General features: G+C 40.8%; 1 protein-coding gene across 1 annotated transcript in view; it reads left to right on the top strand.

Annotated features, from left to right (window-relative positions):
- Nucleotides 1-22,775, top strand: part of Yars (tyrosyl-tRNA synthetase) — a 31,970-nt gene that overhangs the window by 633 nt on the left and 8,562 nt on the right. Inside the window, exons 2-6 of the mRNA XM_005395094.2 lie at nt 3,595-3,741; nt 3,894-4,069; nt 13,102-13,231; nt 15,789-15,869; nt 20,100-20,192. Of these exons, the coding sequence (XP_005395151.1) occupies nt 3,595-3,741; nt 3,894-4,069; nt 13,102-13,231; nt 15,789-15,869; nt 20,100-20,192 (627 nt within the window). The remainder of the gene's footprint in view (nt 1-3,594; nt 3,742-3,893; nt 4,070-13,101; nt 13,232-15,788; nt 15,870-20,099; nt 20,193-22,775) is intronic.

Genomic DNA, 22,775 nt, shown 5'->3' with positions numbered 1-22,775 from the left:
AGTACTGGAAGTTACTGTACGTGAAAGGAAAAAAGATGGGAAGGGTCCCCCTGAGGAAGTACCCTGTAAGGACGCTTCCTGCACCCTGAAGGATAGGGATCAGCTCTTCACTCTACAAATCTTCCGAACTGCAGGAGTTGGAGTTAACCAGAAAAAAATGGGAACATGGTGTGCAGGGCGGGGGTTTCAGATCGAAGAATATTGTATTTTGTTAAGATCCAGAGGGGAGAAAGAAAATTATGGTTCAGAGAATTGGCTAGTTTGGCTGGAATAAGCAAACTGCTGATAAAACACTTAATATTTGGCTTACTTTGTTTATTTGTGGTACCAGGAATCGAACTCACGACCTCATACTTGCCCGGCAGGCGCTGTGTCGCTGAGCTATATTCGTGGCAACACTTAATATTTGTGTTGTTCATTCTTTTGCCTTCCTTCAGGCCTCCGACTTGTCACGTTTTGAGCATTTAAATTTAAATAACAAAAGAAGTAAGCAAAGACCAGGTCCTGAGGGCTTTTATATGCTTTATTCCAAGTTAGCCCGATTTAAAACTAGTCCTGTAGGCCGGGCGTGGTGGCGCACGCCTATAATCCCAGCACTCGGGAGGCTGAGGCAGGAGAATCGTTGCGAGTTCGAGACCAGCCTGGGCTACAAAGTGAGCTTAAGGCCAACCTGAACTGCATAGCGAGACCCTGTCTCAAAAAGACCAAAAAATAAATAAAAAATAAAAAATAAAATAAAACTAGGCCTGTAATCTCAACACTGTGGGAGGCTGAGGCTGGAGGATTGCAAATTTAAGTCCAAGCTACCAACTCAACGATTTAGGGAGATCCTATCTCAAAATAATAAGTAAAGGGATGGGGATGTTGCTCAGAGCAAAGACCCTGGATTCAACCCTCAGTACCAGAATTTTTTTTTAAATCACTGTTTTACATTGTACAATTCAGTATGCACACAATTGTGCATCCACAACCACCTTCCAATTCCAGAATATTTTCATTCCCCACCAAAAGCTCGTAGCATTAGCCGTCAATACCCATTACCTCTACTGCCAGCCCTAAGAAAACACTAATATAGTTTCTGTCCCTATGTATGTATTTCTCTCTTCTGGGCATTTCATATAACTGGGATCATCAAAATGTGCTCTTTTGTGTCTGGCTCTTTCAGTTAGCATGTTTTTTTCAAGGTTTGTCCACGCTGTTGTACGTGTCAGAACTTACTTCTTCATATGGCTGAGTAATGTTCCAGTGTATGGATATACCATAGTGTGTTTATCTATTCATCAGTTAGTAGACATTTAGGTTACTCCAGTCTCATCTTCATTATTTTTTTCTTGGTGTAGGGATTGAAGCAGCACTAGGCAAGCGTTCTACCACTAAGCTGCATTCCAGCCCCTATTACTTCTTACTTGTAGACAGGGTCTTGTTGCTAAGCTGGTCAACATGAGATTTTTTACTTGCTTCATCTTGGCCAGATTCTTTGTTTCCTAGCCTCTCTCCATAAAATAGTGCTTGCTGAGGACATACTATGCACAAAGGGTATGGAACTGACTTTTAGAGGCTAAGTGATTCGGACTTCCCTTGAGTGATGAGAACCCCCTAAGTGTCTGGAGAATGCAAAATCAGTCACCAACACACTTGGAGCACAGAATTTGGAGTCCTGCTAATTAGACAACAGAAACAGTTGTTGCTTGTCATAGTTTTATGGGGGGAGGGGTTGAAAGAGGGTCCCACTGTGTAATTCAGGCTGGCCTGGAACTCACTATGTAGCCCAGGCCGCCTTACACTCTACAAACATCCTGTCTCTACTTCCTGAGTGCTGGGATTAGAGGCCTGTGCCACCACTCCTGGATGCCATGTTTTTTTTACAAATCATCACTTTTTCAAAATTATCACTTGAAAAAAATACTTTTTTCTTAGCTTTTACTAATTTAAATAACAAAAGAGAGGTAAGCAGAGACCAAGCCATGAGGGCCTACCTTTATAGGCTTCATTCCGTAAGCCCAAATTTTTTCTTTTCTTTTTTTTTTTTTTTAAATTAGTACTGGGAATCGAACTCATGACCTCAGGCTTGCCAGGCAAGCCCTTATGCCACTGAGCTATATCTCCGGCCCGATGAGCCCAATTTAAAACTGGGTTTAGCCAGGCCTGGTGAAAATACTTTTATCAGGAGCATACTGGCCTATTAGGTAATACCAACATTGTCTCTAGTGAAAAGGAAATTAGTTTTAAACCAAGCCCAACTTAATGGTATATACTGTAATTCCAGCTACTCCAGAAGCTGAGGCAAAAAATCACTCAAGGCAGGAGTTTGAGGCAGCACACTAGATAGAGGTAGCTGGGCAACAAAGCCAGACTTGTCTCAAAAAACAAAGCAGGAAGATTTTAAACAAGTAAATAAGTAAACCTGATTTTGAGTTTTAAAGAATTTCCCTTGGGCTATCTTTTGGAACATGGATTGGAAGGAGCAAGAAAAGATATGACAGATTTATTAGGAGATTATTTCAATAACTTAATGTGTTTTCATAGTGACCTGGATTAGGGTGGTCATACAGAGATAGAGAAACGGAGGAGGATTTCAGAGCGGTTTTGGAGTGACTAAAGCAATTTGCTGAATACCATTTACTGACCTAGTAGTGAAATTATAAATGAAAAAGATGATTGGGTCATGAAGTAGGCAGGTGAGAGCATAAGCTTAATTTTGAATGTGTTGGGTTTGTTTTATTGTTTGTTTTTTGAGACAGGGCCTTGCTGTATAGTTTAGACTGGCCTCACACTCATGGCAATCCTCCTGCCTCAGCCTCCCAATGTGTTAGGTTTGAAGTATTAGGTTGATAATAGGTACATGATTCTATATATGGGTATGAGTAAGAGATTTGGGAGTTAGTAGCTCATGAGTAATAATTAAAGCAAACAATAAATAGGGAGAGTGTTGAATAAGAAAAGCCTAGAGCCCCAAAGTTTGCTACTATTTAATGATGAGGAAGAAGTGGAGCAACACCAGTGAAACCTAAGCTGTCAGAGAAGAGGGAAACTTAGAGTAAAATAAGGAAACCAAAAGAGTTTCAGGAAGGAAATGGTGACTAGAAAGTATTCATTTAAGGGCTTTGGATGTATCTCAGTGGCAGAGCACTTACTCAGCATGCACAAAGCCTGGATTCAGTCTCTAGCCCCCCCCCCCACACACACACAGAGTATTCATTCAAATTAGCAACTTGGAGTTCCTGTGATCTTCGCAAGAGGAAGGATTATGATATGGCACTTACAGGGAATGGGAAATGAAGGAGTGGAGACCACAAGGGATGGCTACCTCAGAAGGTAGGCGATGAAAGGAAGGAAAGCGGGTTAGATATAACTAGAGGCTAGGATTCCAGTAGGGACAGGCCTCTGCCTCCTTCCACCTGTGTCACGTCACCGGAGGGGCGCCAGCAGTAGCGTCCGCATGGGTTGGCATTGAGCGCTAAGAACATGGCCCTCCCTGCTGGCTCTGAGCCTGGACCCCTCTGACACAGAGCTTTGTTTTCTTTGTCATAGGATATAAGGATGTGGGGTAGGGGGGTCACCATCATTAAAGCACTTCTTCTGCTTCCACAACAGGAGGTTCTGGGGGAAGAGAAACTAAAGGAGATACTAAAGGAGCGGGAACTTAAAATTTACTGGGGAACGGCAACCACAGGCAGGCCACATGTGGCTTACTTCGTGCCCATGTCCAAGATTGCTGACTTCTTGAAGGCTGGATGTGAGGTAAGACCTCATGGTATCAACCTAGCAGTTGCCCTTGAAGAAAGGTATAAAGAGAACCTTGACAAGGGTGGGGCAGGGGTGGGAGAAGAGGGGTGGTTTAGTGGTACTAGAACAAATTGACATTTTGGTGGTCCCTTGTCCCTTACATCTAGGTAACCATTCTATTTGCGGACCTTCATGCATACCTGGATAACATGAAAGCCCCATGGGAACTTCTAGAACTCAGAACCAGTTTCTATGAGAACGTAATCAAAGCAATGCTGGAGAGCATTGGCGTGCCCTTGGAGAAGCTCAAGTTCGTCAAAGGCACTGATTACCAGCTCAGCAAGTAGGTGCTTGATCTTCCACCACCCTTCTCCTGAATCTCGTACTTCTACCTAATTAAGGCTTGTGGAGTCCAGGCACTCTAAATTTGGATTACAAGCTGTTTGGCACTCTCTGTTAAGAACAAAAATTAATACCCTTTGTTCTTTAACTCATCTACTAAAAGAAACTGTCCAGTAAATGACCAGGTACTGTTCTATTTGCTGGAGATAATACCAGGGTGTTTAAACAAATACAGTAATTGTTTAATTTTTAAAATTATAGCTGGGTGGTACATACCTGTAACCCCAGCACTTGAAAGGCTGAGACAGGAGGATTGCCAGGAGTTTGAGGCCAGCCTGGGCTGCATAGTGAGTTTAAGGCTAAACTATATAATAAGATCTTGTCTCAAAAACAATTTGTATTTTAGTATAAAAAGCACATTGCCAATAATCACACTCAGAATACTTCCCCTCACTTTAAACACATTTTTCCTGTCACCACTTTCTGAAGCAGTTCTGGAAATCCTCTTTGATGAGTGTCTTCAAAAGTGGGGTGAATGCCGCTGTGAAGTGACATCCAACAGAAAGGCGGGTTCATAAAAACATTAATGTGTCCTCATTCATCTTACTCATCACATCTGACACTGCAACTTTTAGCTCTTCCCCAGAGTCTGAATGATCATAATATTTGACCAAAATGACAATAAATATTTTGAATCGATTCAAGACATCGAGGCAGCCATGACAGCACTAATAAAGACTCTTGAAAAAGGATTTACAGAACTGCTGCAGAATGTGGCAAGAACAATGGGAGAAGTGTGGTCAGAACAAGAGGGATTAATAGCAGTGTGTCTTTTACTACAATAATTTTAAAAAATCTTTTAAACACGCTGAATTTCTTCTATCCCACCTCATACATATAACCATAATAAAAGCCTTTGGCCTTACATGTGGTGAATGAACCAGCCTCTCTTTCTCTTCTACTCTCAGCAAGTAATGATAAAAGAAATTTGAAAGAGATTTCACACCTCCCCAACAATTTTTATTGCTTACCCCGCTCTCCACCCTCCACTGGCGCTGTGCTAGGGATGGAACCAAGGACCTTGCAGATACCGTCTGCGGCAAGTACACTGCCAGTGAGCTACACCCGCGCCCCTGTATACTAACTTCGTACTTGTTACTTGAGTGATTCCCCCATGCTGCCTCATAGTTTCCACATTTAAAAAGTGTTTTAACTTCTCAAACTTCATAACCTACATACCATATGCTACTCTCCTACTTTTTTGTTTTTTGTTTTTTTGAGACAGAAGCTTGCTACGTAGCTCAGGTTGGCCTTGAACTCACTATGTAATCTAGGCTGGCCTTGAACTTGGGGCAGACCTCCTACCTCAGCTTTTCTAGTGCTGGGATTACCCTCCTAGTCACTTTTGCATTGAAACCCTCAGAACAACTTTTTAGAGCAAGCATTAATCTATCATAGCTTGTGGATAAGAAAATAGGTTCACAATTAACTTTCCCAAGTTCATGCATCTAAGAAGTAAATAACTTAGGATATGAGCCCAGGTCTCTCACTTAGTGGTAATTTTTCTTTTTCCTTCATTGAATATAGTTTCTTTTATTGTTTCCCCTGTTAATGTTTAGTGTTTGATGAGGTTTTTTTGTTCGTCCATCACCCCCCAATGAAACCCTGGGTCTTGCAGATGTTAGGCAAGTGCTCTCGTTGATGCTCTACGTTCCATCTCAAGGCCTTTTTATTTTATTTTTTTTTTAAACAGGGTCTTGCTAAGTTGTCTAGGCTACCCTTCAATTCGTGATCCTTTGGCCTCAGTCTCCCAAGTAGCTGGGATACAGGCATGCACCAATATGCCCAGCTCAAGATTTAAACTTCTAAATAAAACATACAAACATCTTTATATAAACAAACCTTTGAACCTACAGCTTCGGTAGAATGCCTGAGATTTCATTCATTTTTGCATTTAATCTACATAATTTACGTAGATAATGAACATTACAGATATTTATGCAGCCACTATTATATGGTAACACATTGTTTGGCTGGTGTGTTTTTCTCTCAACCCAGAAAGAATTACAAGTGTCTCGGTTACTTTTCTCTTGTTGTTGAGACAAAATACCTGATGCCCAAAATTAAGGAAGGGAAGGTTTATTTAGCTCACAGTTTGTGGAGGTTTCATTGTATACTCGGCTGGCTCCAAGGCAGAGTGCCACATGGCAGAGAAAAATAGTTCATGGTGGCACCAAAAACAATTAGAACAAAAAGGGAGGAGTGGGGGGCAAGCAGCCTCTTTCACTCCCTTACATATGCAGACTACCTGCCCCGGGGTGGGTGTAGCACTCATACCCATGAATCAATCCTAAACTCTAGAAGCCTGCCTCATGACTGCGTGAGGCTTGGGGGGTCATCCAGACATAAACCATAGCAACAAAGTAGAGAGTTAAGAGAAACAAGCAAAAGCATTTATTGTAGAACAGGAGCAGAAAGTTCCCAAAACCAGGAGGACCTGAGCAGGTTGCCACAGGGTCTTTATCTAGGAATTTTTATACACAAAATGACTACTTCTCAGATCACTGTGGACCAAGCTGAGGTCAGCCTATGGGGTTACAAGCAGGAAAGTCTGACTTGGAAGCATGCATATAGGAACTCAGGTATATAGCAAGCATACTTTCGCAAGCACCATTAATTATAACTTTTCTAAAATTATCAGCACAAGCAGAACAAAAGCACTCTTTAGAGGGATATAAATGGAGACTTGGTTGTATTGTTTATCTATTATCTCGTTTTTATCACATTCTTGGACAGAAGGATCCCACTAGTCTTACATGGAGTCCTTGTTTATTGTGCCACCAGAGCCCTGGCCTTGGCCATAGTGTTCCCATCCTGGAGCCTGGTTTTTTGTTAGCTCTCAGTCCCAGGCTTCATCTTATCTTGTCCTTCACGGGGTCATCCTGACTCCCTCTGGACTTGGCTTTTCCATGGCTGCATGTCCTGCCTGCTGAGCTCCCTTTGCCTAGAACACTCTTCTAGTGGGCCAGCATCACTCTGGAAAGTCTTCTTACCTTCCCACAGGACCCTGCTCATCTTCATCATTTTCTAATACTATGTTTTATCAGAACTGATTGTTTAGATCACTATTGTTTGCCTATTTTCAGGGTAACAATGCCTAAGCCTTAAGAAAAAGAAACCTAAGCCCAAACACATATGTGCAAGAAAATAATAACCTTGGTTATTCTTCCCTAGTTCCCTAATTCCCTTCTGGTTCATCTTCCCTAGGTCATCTGCCCCCTCCCTGTTTCAGTAAGCTCCATTTTAGGTGCTTGATTTATAAAAGTAAACTAAAACACAAGGCCCTATCCTCATGTGGCCTACATTCCAGCACTGAAGCCAGTGGTAAACAAATAATTAAGTTTTATCTATTTGAGTGTGAGTATGAGAGAGAAAAAGAGTGTGTGTGTGAGAGAGAGAGAGATGGTGGCAGGTGCTACAAAGTAGGGGGCAGGGAGAAAACATTTTCAGACAGTAGGAGGTAGTATGTATGTATGTATGTATGTATGTATGTATGTATGTATTTTTAGGAGTTAGTATTTATTTATTGATTGATTGATTGTTTTTTCCAGTACCGGGAATCGAACTCATGACCTTGCACTTGCCAGGCAGGCTCTGTGCCACTGAGCTAAATCCCTAGCCCCCAGGAGTTAGTATTTAAAGAGAATGTGCCTGGTGGGGTGGTGCACGCCTGTAATCCCAGCATTTGGGAGGCTGAGGCAGGAGATTCGTTGTGAGTTCAAGACCAGCCTGGGGTATAAAGTGAGCTCAAGGCCAGCCTGAGCTGCATAGAAACCCTGTTTCAAAAAGATAAATAAATAAATAAATGTTAGGGTAAACATCTCTGATAAGATTATTAGGCAGAAAGCTGGACATGGTGGTACAGGTCTATAATCCCAGACTCAAAGAGGCTGAGGCAGAGGAGCATATTCAAGCCCAGCCTGGACGACTCAGTGATTTAGCAAGATTCTCTCTCAGATTAAAAAATAAAAAGGGGGTTATAGCTCAGTGGCACAGTGCCTGCCTGGCAAGTACAAGGTCCTGAGTTCAATTCCCGGTACCAAAAAATAAATAAAAAGGGCTAGGTATGCAGCTCAGTGCAAAGGTCCCGCATTCGTTCCCCACTACTATACTGAAAGAAAGAAGAAAGAAAAGAGAGGGACAGGGAAGGAAGGAAGGAAGGAAGGAAGGAAGGAAGGAAGGAAGGAAGGAAGGAAGGAAGGAAGGAAGGAAGAGATGCTAGGCAAAAAGAAGAGGGTGAGGGAATGAGTCACACAAATATGTATTGAGTTCTTAATGTATGCCAGACCTGTTCTAGGCACTGCTGTTATAACTGAATAACACAGCCAAGGTTATTATTTTCCTAGAACTCAGCAGCTTTCAGGGTGTGGGAAAGTGGGATAAATAAGTAGAGCTATCTTGCTTTAGGTCACTTGATCTTTCTGTGTATACAAAAGCAACTTTAAAGACAGATGGCTTTGTAATGCGCGCTTGGGTGTGTTTCTTCATTCCAGCCCCAGCAATGGTGGATAAAAGGATATAGCGAGGTCGAGGTTCAAAAACAAACTGAATATTTCTATGGGAAAAGAACAGAACTGAAATGTAAATTGTGAGTTGGGCTAACAATGCAGATCTGCTGGGTTCCAGTCTGGAAGTGAGCAGCAAAGGCAAACTAGGCTTCCTGCTAAAAGCCAGAGAGTAAAGTAGAGTCTTCTCCCTTTCCCTGTTTCCATCCAAACCCTTCAAGGAAGGTAGAGCCAGAGAGTGGGGGCACTACAGGCAGCTCATCTAGGTCTTCTAGGACTTTTATCAAACTTTAGTTTGTAGAGACCTGGGATATGTGCACATCAGATTTTGAACCATGCTGCCCACCCCTTCTGTATTATATCCTGATATTACCAAAATGACATAAACTCTAAAATGCCAAAAAATAACATCCACTTGTGTAAAAAGGGTTGGGACAGGCAGGATGGTGCATGCCTATAATCCCAGCTTCTTAGGAGGCTGAAGCAGGAGGATTGCAAGTTAGAGGCCAGCGTGGGCATTTTAGCAAGGCCCTAGAACAATAGAGTACTGAGGATGTGGCTCAGTGGTAGAATGTTTATGAAGGTTGAACCTTTGAGTTAGGTGTATAGGTTAATTGGTAGAGCACTTGCCTAGCATGCATAAGGCCCTGGGTTTGATCCCAGCAGTGTACACAAAAGGACATTACAAGACAGAGATAGAAATGAAACATAGCTGGGCGTGGTGGCTCACGCCTGTAATCCCAGCACTCGGGAGGCTGAGGCAGGAGGATCCTTCAAGGCCAGCCTAGGCCACAAAGTGAGCTCAAGGTCAGCCTGAACTGTGTAGCAAGACCCTGTCTCAAAAACAAAAAAACAAACAAACAAAAAGAAACAAAACATAAACATATAGAAATAAAAAGAATAATTTAGAACCTTTAGAACGGTCAATTCCAGTTATGGAGGGGAACAAATCTTGAGCATCATTAAAGAATAAATCACAAGCCGGGCGTGGTGGCACATGCCCTCGGGAGGGTGAGGCAGGAAGATCTTTTTTTTTTTTTTTTTTTTTTTTTTTTTTTTTTGAGTTCAAGGCCAGCTTGGACTACAGAGTGAGCTCAAGACCAGCCTGAACTGCATAGTGAGACCCTATCTCAAGAAAGAACAACAAAAAAAAATTACAGCTTGGGCGTGGTGGCACACACCAATAATCTCAGCACTCTCTCAGCATATGGGAGGCTAACGCAGGAGGATCTCCATGAGTTCAAGGCTAGCCTGTGCTACATAGTTAGTTCAAGTGCAGCCTGAAATACATAGCAAGACCCTGCCTCAAAAGAAAGAGAATTGGAGATTTGAAAGGTACTACTAAGAAATTCATTTAGAATGCAGCTCAGAGAGATGGACAGAATAAATACGTAAGAGTAGCTGAAATATAGATAAGGACTTTTGTTTCCAGTAGACAGACTAGGTACTCTAACCTACCTCCCTGTTGAAGACAACTAAAAATGCTAGATAAAATATTTCTGGCCTAGGGCTGGAGATACATAGCCCAATGGCACGGCCCCTGCCTGGCAAGCACAAGATGGTTTGATTCCTGATACCAAAAAAAAAATATTTCTGACCTAAATCTATGAATGTTTTAACAAGTTAGTCAAGAATACTCGGTGGCCAGAGACCAAGTGAAAATGGGAATACGAAGAGATAGTATATTTCTTTTTTTTTTTTTTCCTTGGTACCAGGAATCGAACTTATGACCTCAGGCCTGCCAGGCAAGCACTTATGTTGCTGAGCTGTATCCCCAGCCCTGAGATAGTACATTTCAATTAATCGAATGTATAGACAGCTCTTTACTTCCATAAATTCAGCCAACCTCAGATCAAAAATTTTTTTTTTTTTTTTTTTGTTTTTGTTTTTCTCCGGTACCGGGAACCGAACTCACGACCTTGCGCTTGCCAGGCAGGCGGTTTTTGCCGCTGAGCTAAATCCCCAGCCCCTCAAAAATATTTTTTAAAAAATTGTAGTATAATTGGGCATGGTGGTGCATACCTATAATCCTAGCAACTCAGGAGCTAAAGCTAGTTCAAGTCTACCTGGGCACCATAGTGAGACCCTGTCTCAAAATAAAATAGAGTCAGGGATATGGCTGGTACAGTGTTTGCCTAGCACAGGTACAATCTGCAGTACCACCACCAAAAGAAATATTTGCATTTGTACAGAACCTTAGTACCTGCAGGGGATCAGTTTCAGGAATTCCTGTGAATACCAAAATCTGTAGATGCTTAAGTCTCTTGTATTAAATGTCATAGTATTTATATATAACCTAGGCCAGCGATGGCGAACCTTTTAAAGGTGAGTACCCAAACTGCAACCCAGAACGCACTTATTTATTGTGAAGTGCCAGTACTGCAATTAAACCTGAATACTGAGGTGGTTGTTTAGAAAAAATGACTTATACATTAACATCTTTTGTCTCAAAAGAAAAACAAATAACACATATGCCATAGGTTCATCACCACTGACCTAGGCAAATCTTCCCATGTACTTTAAACCCTCTCATGGGTGCTTATAAAACATAATACAATATAAAGGCTATATAAATAGTTATTGTAGTATATTATTTAGGGAACAATCAGAAAGAAAGCATACATTTCAGAGCACATGGAAATTTTTTTCTAAATATTTTTGAATGTAGTTGATTGAATCACAGATGCAGGTCACACATACAAATACAAAGGGCTGACTGTATTAAATATAAGAAATCTAGAGATGGTTTAAACTGTAGGATGTATATAGGTTTTGGGGTTTTTTTTTTTTGTATATAGGTTTTTATGTCAGGGATGAACTTGAGCATCTGTAGCTTTTGATGTCCACAGGGGTCCAAGGGACCAGTCTTCCAGAGATACTAACAGATGACTGTCTCTTAAAATAACTGTTAAAATGAAGACTTACTGGGGCTGGGGTGCAGCTCAGTGATAGAGCATGTGCTTAGCATGTGCAAGGCCCTAGATTCAATCCCTAACACTCACCTCTCAAAAGGAAAGGATTAATATCCCATATTATATTTCAAAAATTACAGAATCAATTTAAAAAGCCAATTTAGTGGAGGAAAAAAAAAAAAACTTAAACTAGGTCCAGTAGTCTCAGAAAAAAATCCAAATGTCTGGTAAACATATGGAAAGAATAATAATTTCCTTGGTTATTATTCAAAGAAATGCAAATTAAAGCCACAGTAAGAAACGATTAAAAAAAAATTCCGAGATTTAAAATAATGACAAAATTAAATAATTACAGTGATAAAAATCACTTTAGTTTGATAAAAAACACTTTAGTTTGGTATTATCTAATAAATCTGAAGGTGCAAATTCTGTACAATCTTGCCGGGTAATCTCAGTGCTCAGGAGGCTGAGGCAGGAAGATCGTTGCAAGTTCGAAACCAGCCTGGGCTACAAAGTAAGCTCAAGGCCAGCCTGAACTGCATAGTGAGACCCTGTCTCAGAAAAAAGACAAAAAAAAAAAAAAAACAAACCTCTGCAATCTGGAAATTCTAGGGCAGATAAGAGAAACTTACACATGTATGCTATGCTAAACATGTAAGAATATAACACATTATTTAGAGTTATAAACATAATACAAAACTGGAAAGAAGCCACGTACAGTAGCTCACACCTGTTATCCCAGTCACTAGGAGACTGAGGCAGGAGGATGTAAGTTCAAGGCCAGCCTAGAAAACAAGGCTGGGGACAACTTAGTGCTCAGTAGCTTGTCAGTCTCTAGTAGCACTATAAGGGGCCTAGGAATGTAGCTCAGTGGTAGAGTGCTGGCCTACTATGTGTGAGGTCCTGGGTTCAATCACCAGGACTACACATACACAAAACAGAAAAGAAACCATGTTGAGGTAGTAGTTACCCTGAAGAAGTAGGGAATAGGATGGAATTGTGAAAGGGCACTCAAGCTTCAGGAGTAATTATCATGTCCTTCTATATAAACTTGGGGATGGGTACAATATTTAAGGGTCTTTTTTTGAAAGGCCTGGTAGGTAGATTGACACTGTGGTATCCTGTGGGCATTCCTGAAGAAGAGAACAGAGGGAAATGGTAGAGAAGCAATACAGTGAAGGGTAAGAGAGCTTTTTTTTTTTTTTTTTTTTTAAACAGGATCTCTCTGTGTAGTTCAGGCTGGCCTTAAACTCATTATGTAGCCCAGGCTGGCCTCGAACTCACAGCAATTCTCCTGCCTCAGCCTCCCAAGGGATGGGATTACAGGTGTGCGCCACCACAGCCAGCAGAACATTTTTTTAAGAAGCAAAGAAAATTATTAAAGTTGTCTTTTAAAAAGAAAAATAAAAAGTTATTATTTTAGATGAACAATAGATCGCTCACACTGTAGAAGCTACTAGGCAGTGTTCTCTTGAATGAGTTAAGACTGGGGAAGTGATTATCCTGGGAGACTGACCCCCACTCTCACAGCTGTCCCGTCCTCCTTTCCTCTTCAGAGAGTACACACTGGATGTGTACAGACTGTCCTCCATGGTCACACAGCATGATGCCAAGAAGGCTGGAGCGGAGGTTGTAAAGCAGGTGGAGCACCCTTTGCTGAGCGGCCTTTTGTACCCAGGACTACAGGTACTGGAGGGATGGAGGAGACCCAGTTACCCTTCTGCTCTGATTCTAACTGCTGGACTCCAAGCTCTCAACACCAGCTAAACCGGCACGCTTGCTGTTCCCTTCACCAAGCTCTCGCCTTTCTTCTGTCTTCCCTCCTTCTCCTCCTCCCTCACTCCCTGGAATGCTTTGACTTGATTGTAAGTCCTTCCATCTGTTCTTTAAGACATCGCTCATCTCACACATCTTCTTTATATTAATCATAACCTTTTCATTTTTGTTTGGGTTTTTGAGACAGTGTTTCACCTAAGGCCTCAGATGTGCTATGTGGCACAGGTTGGCCTTAAGCCTGCAATCTGCCTGCCTCGGTTTCCTGAGTGCTGGGATTACAGCCGTGCAGCACTATGCCCTGCTAATCATAATCTCTTAATTGAAAAAAAAATTGAAAATAACTTGATGTGTGAAAATAAATCTTAGCCATGATCCTATTTTGCATTAAACAAAACAATCACATCACATTTCACGGACATTTGTATTTGTAGAGGCAAAGACAAAGACAGAAAAATACAATCCAAGCTGTTGATTCCGGTTACCTCAGGAAGGTGGAATGAAAATGTAAATATATTAAACTTTTTTTTGCCTCTCTATGTTTGCTATAAAAAAAAAAATTCTCCCCTTGTCACTTCAGAGATCTTTGCCAACATTACACCTGGGAACATTTTAGATCTGCACTGTGCAATGTGGTAGCCCCTAGTCTTAGTCATATGGGGCTATTAAAAAGAATTAAAGTTTTAATTGAGTGAGGTGGTATGTGCACCTGAGTCCTAGCTGAGAGGCTGAGGCAGAAGGATCATTTGAGCCCACAATGTTGAGGCCAGACTGGGCAACATATCAACACCCAAACTCCAAAAAAAAAGTTAAACATTTAGTTTTTTAGTCACATTGCAGCTATATTTCAAGTTCTTTGTAACCACACACAGCTGGTGGGTATTATCTCAGATAGCACAGCTGTAAAACATTCATCGTCATAGAAAGGTCTATTGGGGAGTACTAATCTAGATTGTTCCTATTTATTCAGTCTTCTCTGTTCTGCATCTCTTTCCTCTTCTCTCTCCCCACCCTTAGCCAATATATATTAAATTTTTTCAGTTCTGCTTCTTTTTTTTTTTTCTTGGGCGGGGGGGTCTTTTTGAAGAGAAAAAAATAAAATTTCAAAACAAGACAATAGGAGGTAAGTCTTAAATTTCTTCTTATTTTTTTTTTTTTTTTTTTTTTTTTTGCTACCAGGAATTGAACTCAGGACCTTGTGTGTACCAGGCAGGCACTTACACCACTGAGCTATATCCCCACCCCTTTTAAATTGCTTCTTACAAGGCCCTGAGTTTGATTCCTGGTTCCCCCCAACTCCCACCCCAAATTTCTTCTTGCTCTGAATCTCCACTGCCTTGATTTACTGGTCTTTTTCATTTAGATTCTCAGAAAAGCCTTCTCGTAATGTTATCTCCAACCTATAGGCCTCTAGTTCATGTCCTGCTGGTATCATTGATATGATCTTTCTGCAGTGCTGGTTCTGTTTCTCCCCTCCTTGAAACTTCTCACTAGCCAAGGTAGAACTAGGCTGTCTACCATTGACACTTTATGGTTCTTATCTACTTTATTTTTCTTACCTACTTTTGTAACCTCTTCACTCACTATTTCCGTATCCCATGAAGTTTGTGCTTTTGCAGACTGACTCACTCATAATTTCCCTAAACATCTCACACCTGTGTGCCTTCTCACATTCTGTTGCCTCTTCATGGTCAGAAACATCTATGTGTTCTTTAAAGCCAAGCTCAGTCCACAGTCTAATTCTAGGAAGGCCTTTCCCACAGCCGCCTGAGTAGAGAGGTAACTGCTTCTCCCTTTGTGTTGCCACAGTTCTTGCTTGACCATCTGGGTGAGCCCTTAGCACACTGTACTGAAATGGTGCGTTTACATGGCTCTCCACAAGTAGATGATTGGGCTTCTTGAGAGAGAGCCTGGGTCTGATTCATTTCTGCATCTGCTGGGCTGGCAACAGGCTTGGCCTGTAGTGATGAGCACTGTTCACTTAATAGTTCCGTTGTACCTTCCTTCTCCGCTCTGGCAGGATGGACTTACTTTTCATGTGTGTGCTGTGGGTCAACCCAGGGCCTTTTGCATGCTAAGCACACACAGTGCCACTCAGCTGCGCCTCCAGCCTCAGGACTCTATGCTACCCATTTGACCAGTGTCATAATCTGTCTTGTTCAGAGTGGTACCTTTGACATGACTGTGGTTTATCTTCTCCTTCTTCCCTTCCTGTGCACTAGATTGGGAGCATCCTGAGAGCAAAGACTGCTCTTCATATTTTTATCCCGTGACATCCTCGTGGAGTAATGTTTGCCACAGGCACTCAGCAACCGTTTATGCAGCTGTTGAGGCTAACACAGTGGCTCAGTGCTGTTTATCCTCTTCCTGGTTGTCCTTTCTGAAGAATCTAGGGTTTGACAGTTTCTGATTTCTCAGACCCATATGGAGCATGTATAGCAGGTGGTTATGCTTATGTTTCTTTCCACAGGCTTTGGATGAAGAGTATTTAAAAGTAGATGCCCAATTTGGAGGTGTTGATCAGAGAAAGATATTCACCTTTTCTGAGAAGGTTAGTATCCTCTTTCTCTTTCCTGTCTGTGTTCATTGAGCTGCAGAGGTATTCAATGTATTGAACAACGTGCCAGGCCCACCAGTCATAATCATGCTGTACGGTAGGTATTATTGCCTTCATTCTGCAGATGAGAAGAAGGACAGTAAAAGAAAACAAAAGTTGCCTGGTATCTTACAGTTAGTAACTGAGCCAGAATTACTACCCAAATATGCCTCAAAAGCCCATACTCTTGCTATCCAAGAAAGCTACCTGTTACCTGTTGGATTTGCTTCATTTTTAGTAGCTCAGCTTTCCGGGGAGAGTCATTACCAGCCAGAACTACTGTTCTTCCCCAGAGCATTTGGTCTACACTGTCCTGTGTCTTATGTAAACTGCTCATCTCTGAGATAAGGTTTTACAGGGTTCAGCAGAAAATCAGAAGAAACCTATAATAGGTTTCTTTTCTAGGAAAGAACTTGAGTATGTTAAAAATGGCTACTTGAAAAGTGATTGCTTCTCAAAACCTCATACTGGCAAGGGTGGAGAGGGAACACTAGTAGGAGAAATATAAACTCTGGGATGATATTTTAGCAACTCTAAGTGTTTCTTCCTTTGAGTTTAATTCTGTTTCTAAAAATTTATTAAAAGAAAATAAGAAAAAAGTGCAATCAGGGTTAAATATACTAGTACTTAATATACTAGTACATTTTCAGTTTAAAGCAAAAATCTGGAAATGAATACATCCAGTGGTAAGGGATTAGTGAAATAAATTATGAAAAAATCCTCACAATGGAATATACAATATTAAAATGGTTTGGGGATATATTTAGTTTTGGTTTGTTTTTTTTGTTTCTTGTTTTTTTTTTTTCCGGTACCAGGGATTGAACTCACAACCTTGTGCTTGCTAGGCAGGTGCTGTGCCACTAAGCTAAATCCCCAGCCCTTAGGGACATATTTAATGAATAGGGAAATGCTTACAAATTTTTTATCAGTCAGTTATTTCTTATTTGATCTACTCTACTAACTTTTGGTTGAACATTCGTTTGTTATACTATCAGTGATTCAATTTATAGCTTGTTTTTGTGTGACTCATGAGTTGAAAATGTTTTTTACATTTTTAAGGGACAATAAAGATGGTGAACAGGCTGGACACGGTGGTACACATCTATAATCTCAGCACTCTAGGAGGCTGAAGCAAGAGAATCAAAAGTTCAAGCCCCAACCCTGGGCAGATTAGCAAGACCCTATCAAAATAAAGAAGTTGGGGAGAGGGGGATGGGAATGTAGCTCAGAGTGAAGGTCTTGGGTTCAATCCCTAGTACAACAACAACAAAAGTGAGGAATATGCAATAAAGATCATTTGTGGTCCATAACACTTAAAATCTTTATTACCTGGTCATTTATGGGAAAGATTTATCCTCTCTTGCCGTGGAGATTACAGCATGTATCTTTATAACATTATGGTTGAAATTAGATATTTTTGCCATTTCTTCATAACGCAAGAACCTATATGATTTACTCTTTTTAATCTCCCTTCTGTCCTTTGTGGTTTTGTCATATATTTTACTTTTTGAAGATATTTTCAGTTCCAAACAACACTGTAGTTATCTTTTAAACAATCAATTTCCATGGATATTGATCCCTCGTTGCTCTTTTTGGTATTGGTAATTTCTTCCTGTGATTTTGTGTTTCCATGTGAGTTCTTTTCCTTTACAAACCTAAGGACACCCCCCTTAGTATTTTGTGTTTATAATGCGGCTCTAAGTTTGCAATCATTTATCATTCTCTGCTTCTATTTTCTGTGGTGCTGGGTATTGAACACCCGGGTCTTTGTGTGTGCTTGGCATGTGCTGTACAGTTGAGCTCCCCTGACCGGGCCTTTTTTTCTGAAGAAATCATTCCATTGCCTTCGGTTTCTATAGTTTCCATAGAGAAGTCATTGTAAACTTCACTGTTTCTCTTTTGAAGATAATAATGTCTTTTGTATGGAGGCTTATAAATTTTTCTAAGTTAGCTGTGATGGCCCATACTTTTAAACACAGAACTCAGAAAATGCTATAATCATAGCACCTAAAAACATTCTTGAAGTGCTGAGCCAGGAGGATTGTAAGGTCAGGCTCAACCTGGGCAATTTAACAACTTACTGAGACTGTCTCAAAATTTAAAAGAAAGAAAGAATGAAAGGAAGCAAGCAAAAGCTGGATGTGGTGGCTTGTGCCTATAATCCCAGCACTTAGGAAGCTGAGGCAGGAGGACTGCTACAAGTTCAAGGCCAACCTGGGCTAGAAAGTGAGTTTGAGGCCAGCCTGAACTGTGTAGTGAAACCCTGTCTCAAAGACAAAATAACAAAAAACAAAGCGAAAAAAACCAAAACCTACCATGCTGGACATGGTAGCACACACCTGTAATACTAGCACCGGGGAGACTGAGGCAGGAAGATTGTTAAGAGTTCGAGGCCAGCCTGAACTGCATAGCAAGACCCTGTCTCAAAAAGACCAAAAAAAAGAAAAAAAGATCTAGGAATGTAGCTCAGTGTGAATGCTTTGGGTTTAATTCTCTATACTACGTAAGGAAATAAAGAATCAATAAATATAAAAGTAAATTTGTCTTCATTTTTTATTATATTTTGAGCTAAAATTTTCTTTGCATTTATCCTGCCTAAATTTTGCTGACTTGAATTTGAGTTGATGTTTTCATCAAATTTTTAAAATTACCAGCCATTATTTCCTCAAACATTGCTTCTGTCTTAGTCTTCACCTAAGATTCTAGTTATACATGGGTTAAATCTCTTTGCCATATGTGTAATATTTGTTTCATTGTTTTCCTTTCTTTGCTCCTTCTTTGTTTCTTTTGCTACCAGGAATCGAACTCAGGACCTCATGCTTGCCAGGCAGGTGCTGTGTCACTGAGCTGTATCCCCAGTCCTTCTCTGCTTTAGTTTGTTTAGTGTTTTTGTCTGTTTGTTTGTTTTCTGCTTTAGTTTTTTTTTTTTTTTTGGTTGGTTTTGGTTTTTGGTTTCAGTTTTAGGTGTTTTAGTTCTCTCTGTTAAATCTAGGATTGTACTGTACCTTTTTTGAAGTTTAATTTTATTTTATTTTTATTTTTTTTTATTCTTTGTTTTTTGTTTTTTCTGGTACCAGGAATTGAACTCATGACCTTGCGCTTGCCAGGTAGGCTCTGTGCCGCTGAGCTAAATTCCCAGCTCCTAATTTTATTTTTTTAATAGATCCCCTCTTAAAATTCTCCATCTCTTAACCATTTTGTCCATCCGTTCTTATTTCCTCTAACATACCAATTATTTTGACATCCTGGTCCTTACACGCTAATATCTGGATTGTTTGTAGATCTGATTCTGTTGACTTTTCTCTTGACCCAATCACTTTTTTCAGCTTCTCATTTCTGGTACTTTTCTGATATTTCAGAGAGTTTGTGGACATTACGTAGAGGATCTGGATTGTAGACAGAGAGTGCTGTTTTCTGAAGACTTCCAGATTACTGACTTTTCACCTTTTGATTACATTAGAGGGTGAATGTAGGCTTTGTTAGAACATGCTTTTCCCTTACTCTTAACAGTGAAGTCGTTGTTCATGCTGTGCATGCCTCGTAGGGTCTTACACGGAAATCCTGTGGCATTCACAAAGCCCCACCCACTTTGACTGGACCTGCAGCTGAACCTTTGCCTGCCAGTACTGTACAGCCCCTGAATGTCTGCTCAGGTCTCCAGCTTCCCGGAACCTGTCCTCTGCCAGACTCGCTGGAATCTCAGTGTGTGCATGCATAGCTCTGAGTCAGCCAAGAAATCAGTAGGGAATTTTAACATAAGGGTTTTTTTGGGAGATACTTCCTTCTCTTTCTAGAGCTCACCCCAAGTCCTAGTGTCCTAGCAACCTGAGCGCCAGTCTCTGTCTCCTCTGCTTAGATTGTGGTCTCTTTCTCAGCACCTGGTTTGAAAAAAATGCCCTCTTGAAGAAAGCCAGGGTGAACTTTCCTTTTCTCAAAATCAGTAGCCCTGCACTGGTTGCTGCCCAGTGCTTGCAAACAGATATTTGATATATTTCTAGCCTTCGTTGTTGTTTATGGTGGGAGGATATGTTCAGTAACTTTACTGTGTAATACGAAGAGAAAATAACTTTGTTCACATTATGATCACTGTTGAAAACTATATATTCAGTAGAAAAGAGATTGGGAAGACAATATCACACTGTTAAATTAATATCTGCTCCTGTGTGTTTCTTTGTAATTTCTCAGTACCTCCCTGCACTTGGCTACTCAAAACGGATCCATCTGATGAATCCAATGGTCCCAGGATTAACTGGGAGCAAAATGAGTTCTTCAGAAGAGGTAAATTGTCAACTGTTTCTTGAGTTCTAGAAATCTTTGGCAAGAGAGTGAGGATTCGCCAGGTGTGGTGGTGCATACCTGTGATCCCAGCATTCAGGGAGGCTGAGGCAGGAGGATCATTTTGAGTTTGAGACCACCCTGGGCTGCATAGTGAGTTCAAGGCCAGCCCACACTGCATAGTGAGGCCCTGTCTCAAAAGAAAAAAAGGTAGGTGTGGTTACGCATGCCTATAACCCCAGCACTCTGGAGGCTAAAGGAGGATTGCCACAAGTTCGAGGCCATCCTGGTCTACATAATGAGGTTAAGACCAGCCTGGACTACATAGCAAGACCCTGTCTCAAAAAAACAAAAAGGAAAAAAAAAAAAGAAGAGAGAAAGATAAAGAGATTAAAAACTCAAAAGACTTAGCTAACTACAATGCTCAAATATTTGAAGTAAGCCAGGTGTGGTGATGTACACTTGTAATCCCAGCACTTGGGAGGCTGAGGCAGGAGAATTGCTGCAGGTTTGAGACCAACCTGGGCTACAAAGTGAGTTCAAGGCCAGCCTGAACTGCATAGTGAGACCCTGTCTCAAAAAAACAAAAAAATATATATATATATATACACATATATTTGAAGTATAAGGGGACCTTAAGTAATCCAAATAATTCAATGGGTCTTGAGAATTGAAGGACCCAGATCCACTCCTGATGGGATGCAATCATAATTTTTAACAGTTCTTACTACTACTGATAAAACCACAAGAAAAAGTTGTTTCTTAATTAGGTGTGGTGCCATGTAAACCCAGTACTCTGAGTGGCTGAGGCAGGCATATCACAAGTTAGAGCTCAGTCTGGGCAATTTAGCAAGACCCTATCCTAAAATTTTGAAAACGGTTGGGGATATAGCTTAGTGTAAGGGCCTTTGGTTCAATCACCACTACCACAAAAATAAATTTAAAAATTGTTTCTTCATTCACAGAATTGTGATAAAATGAAGCTTATTTAGAAGGCCAGCGTTAAGCTGGGCGTGGTGGCACATGCCTGTAATCCCAGCATTCAGGAGGCTGAGGCAGGAGGATTGTTGTGAGTTCGAGGCCAGCCTAGGCTGCAAAGTGAGCTCAAGGCCAGCCTGAACTGCATAGTGAGACCCTGTCTCAAAAAAGACAAAAAAAAAAGGCCAATGTTGCATTTCAGCCATCAGTATTTTGATACTTTGATATAACAAATATGATAAATATGTTGTTTGGGTTTTTCTATTTGTTTATTTGGTTTTTGGCTTTGGTGTTTTGAGGGTTTTTTTGGGTTTTGGGTATTTTTTGGTCTATTTTTGGGGTTTTTTGGTGTTTTGAGACAGGGTCTATGCAGTTAATTCATTCATGAAAGTAGGGCACTTATGGCCCAGCCACCTCCCAAAAAATCTCATCTCTCAATTTCATATCCAGGTAATGCTAAACGTGAATTCACCATGTAGCCAGGCTAGCCCTGAACACTGTGATCCTCCTGCCTCAGCCTACTGAGCTTTGGGATTACAGATGTGCACCACAATACCAAGCTTGGAGACCTTATTTTAAAAAGGACTGGAATGGAGCTCAGTGATAGACTTTTTGCCTTATATGTGCAAGGCCTTGGGTTTAATCCTAGATGCTGTGGATAGGAGGATTACTTTCAATTCCTACCTGGTGTTTTTTTGTTTTGGTTTGGTTGGTTTTTGTTAAATTTTACTTATTCATTTAGTTTGATACTAGGGATCAAACCTAGGCCTCACCCATCTAAGTAAGCATATTACCACTGAGCTACAACCCCCAGCTCCCTACCAGGTGATTCTGGTTTAAGTCATGTTTAGGTACTCATCTAGTTCTTTAACTCTGACTTCTCACACTTTGAACGGAGATTGATAAGTATGTGCACGTATACTGTCATTATTCCTAAAGGAATATACTCATAATGGTCCATCCGTTAGTTACTCCTCTGACAAACTTATCAGTATCTTGGCCATTTTCTGTTACTATCACATAATACCTGAGACCGATTCGTTTAGAAAGCAAAGAAACAGTTCTGGAACCTAGGAAGTCTAAGCCAAGACACCTCACTAGGGAGATCCCATCTCAAAATAAAAAACAAAAAGGCCTGGGGGTGGAGCTCATGGTGATGGTGACTTTGAAGAGTCTCAAAGCAGTGCAGAACATCACATGGCAGAGAGCACAAGTGTGCCACAGAGCACTCTCTCCTATGACAAACACGCTCCCTTGATAACCCGATAATTTGTTAATCCCTGAATGGTTTAATTCGTTCATGAAAGCAGGGCCCTCATGACCCAGCCACCTCCCAAAAGTCTCACCTCTAAATTTCATTAACACAGGACTTTAGAGATTAAGTTTCCCAGCAAATGAATTCTGGGAGACTAATTTTCACACCTAGCACCTGGTGTTGTTGAGTGTTATAAAACAGTTATCTTCATGTTGCTGATTTCAATGTCAATTATTGTGCCCTTCAAAAAACAGTTTTTTTTAGAACACAATTTTGAACCTCACAATTTTGGGTAGTTTAAAGAAATAATTCTAGAGAAGGCAAAAAAAACTTCTGCAAAGACTTTTTTATGT

Source organism: Chinchilla lanigera, unplaced genomic scaffold, assembly GCF_000276665.1.
Source record: "Chinchilla lanigera isolate Chin_1 unplaced genomic scaffold, ChiLan1.0 scaffold00051, whole genome shotgun sequence".
Classification (NCBI taxonomy): Eukaryota; Metazoa; Chordata; class Mammalia; order Rodentia; family Chinchillidae; genus Chinchilla; species Chinchilla lanigera.
Note: the sequence above shows the minus strand (reverse complement) of the source record. Positions and strands in the feature narration are given on the sequence as shown.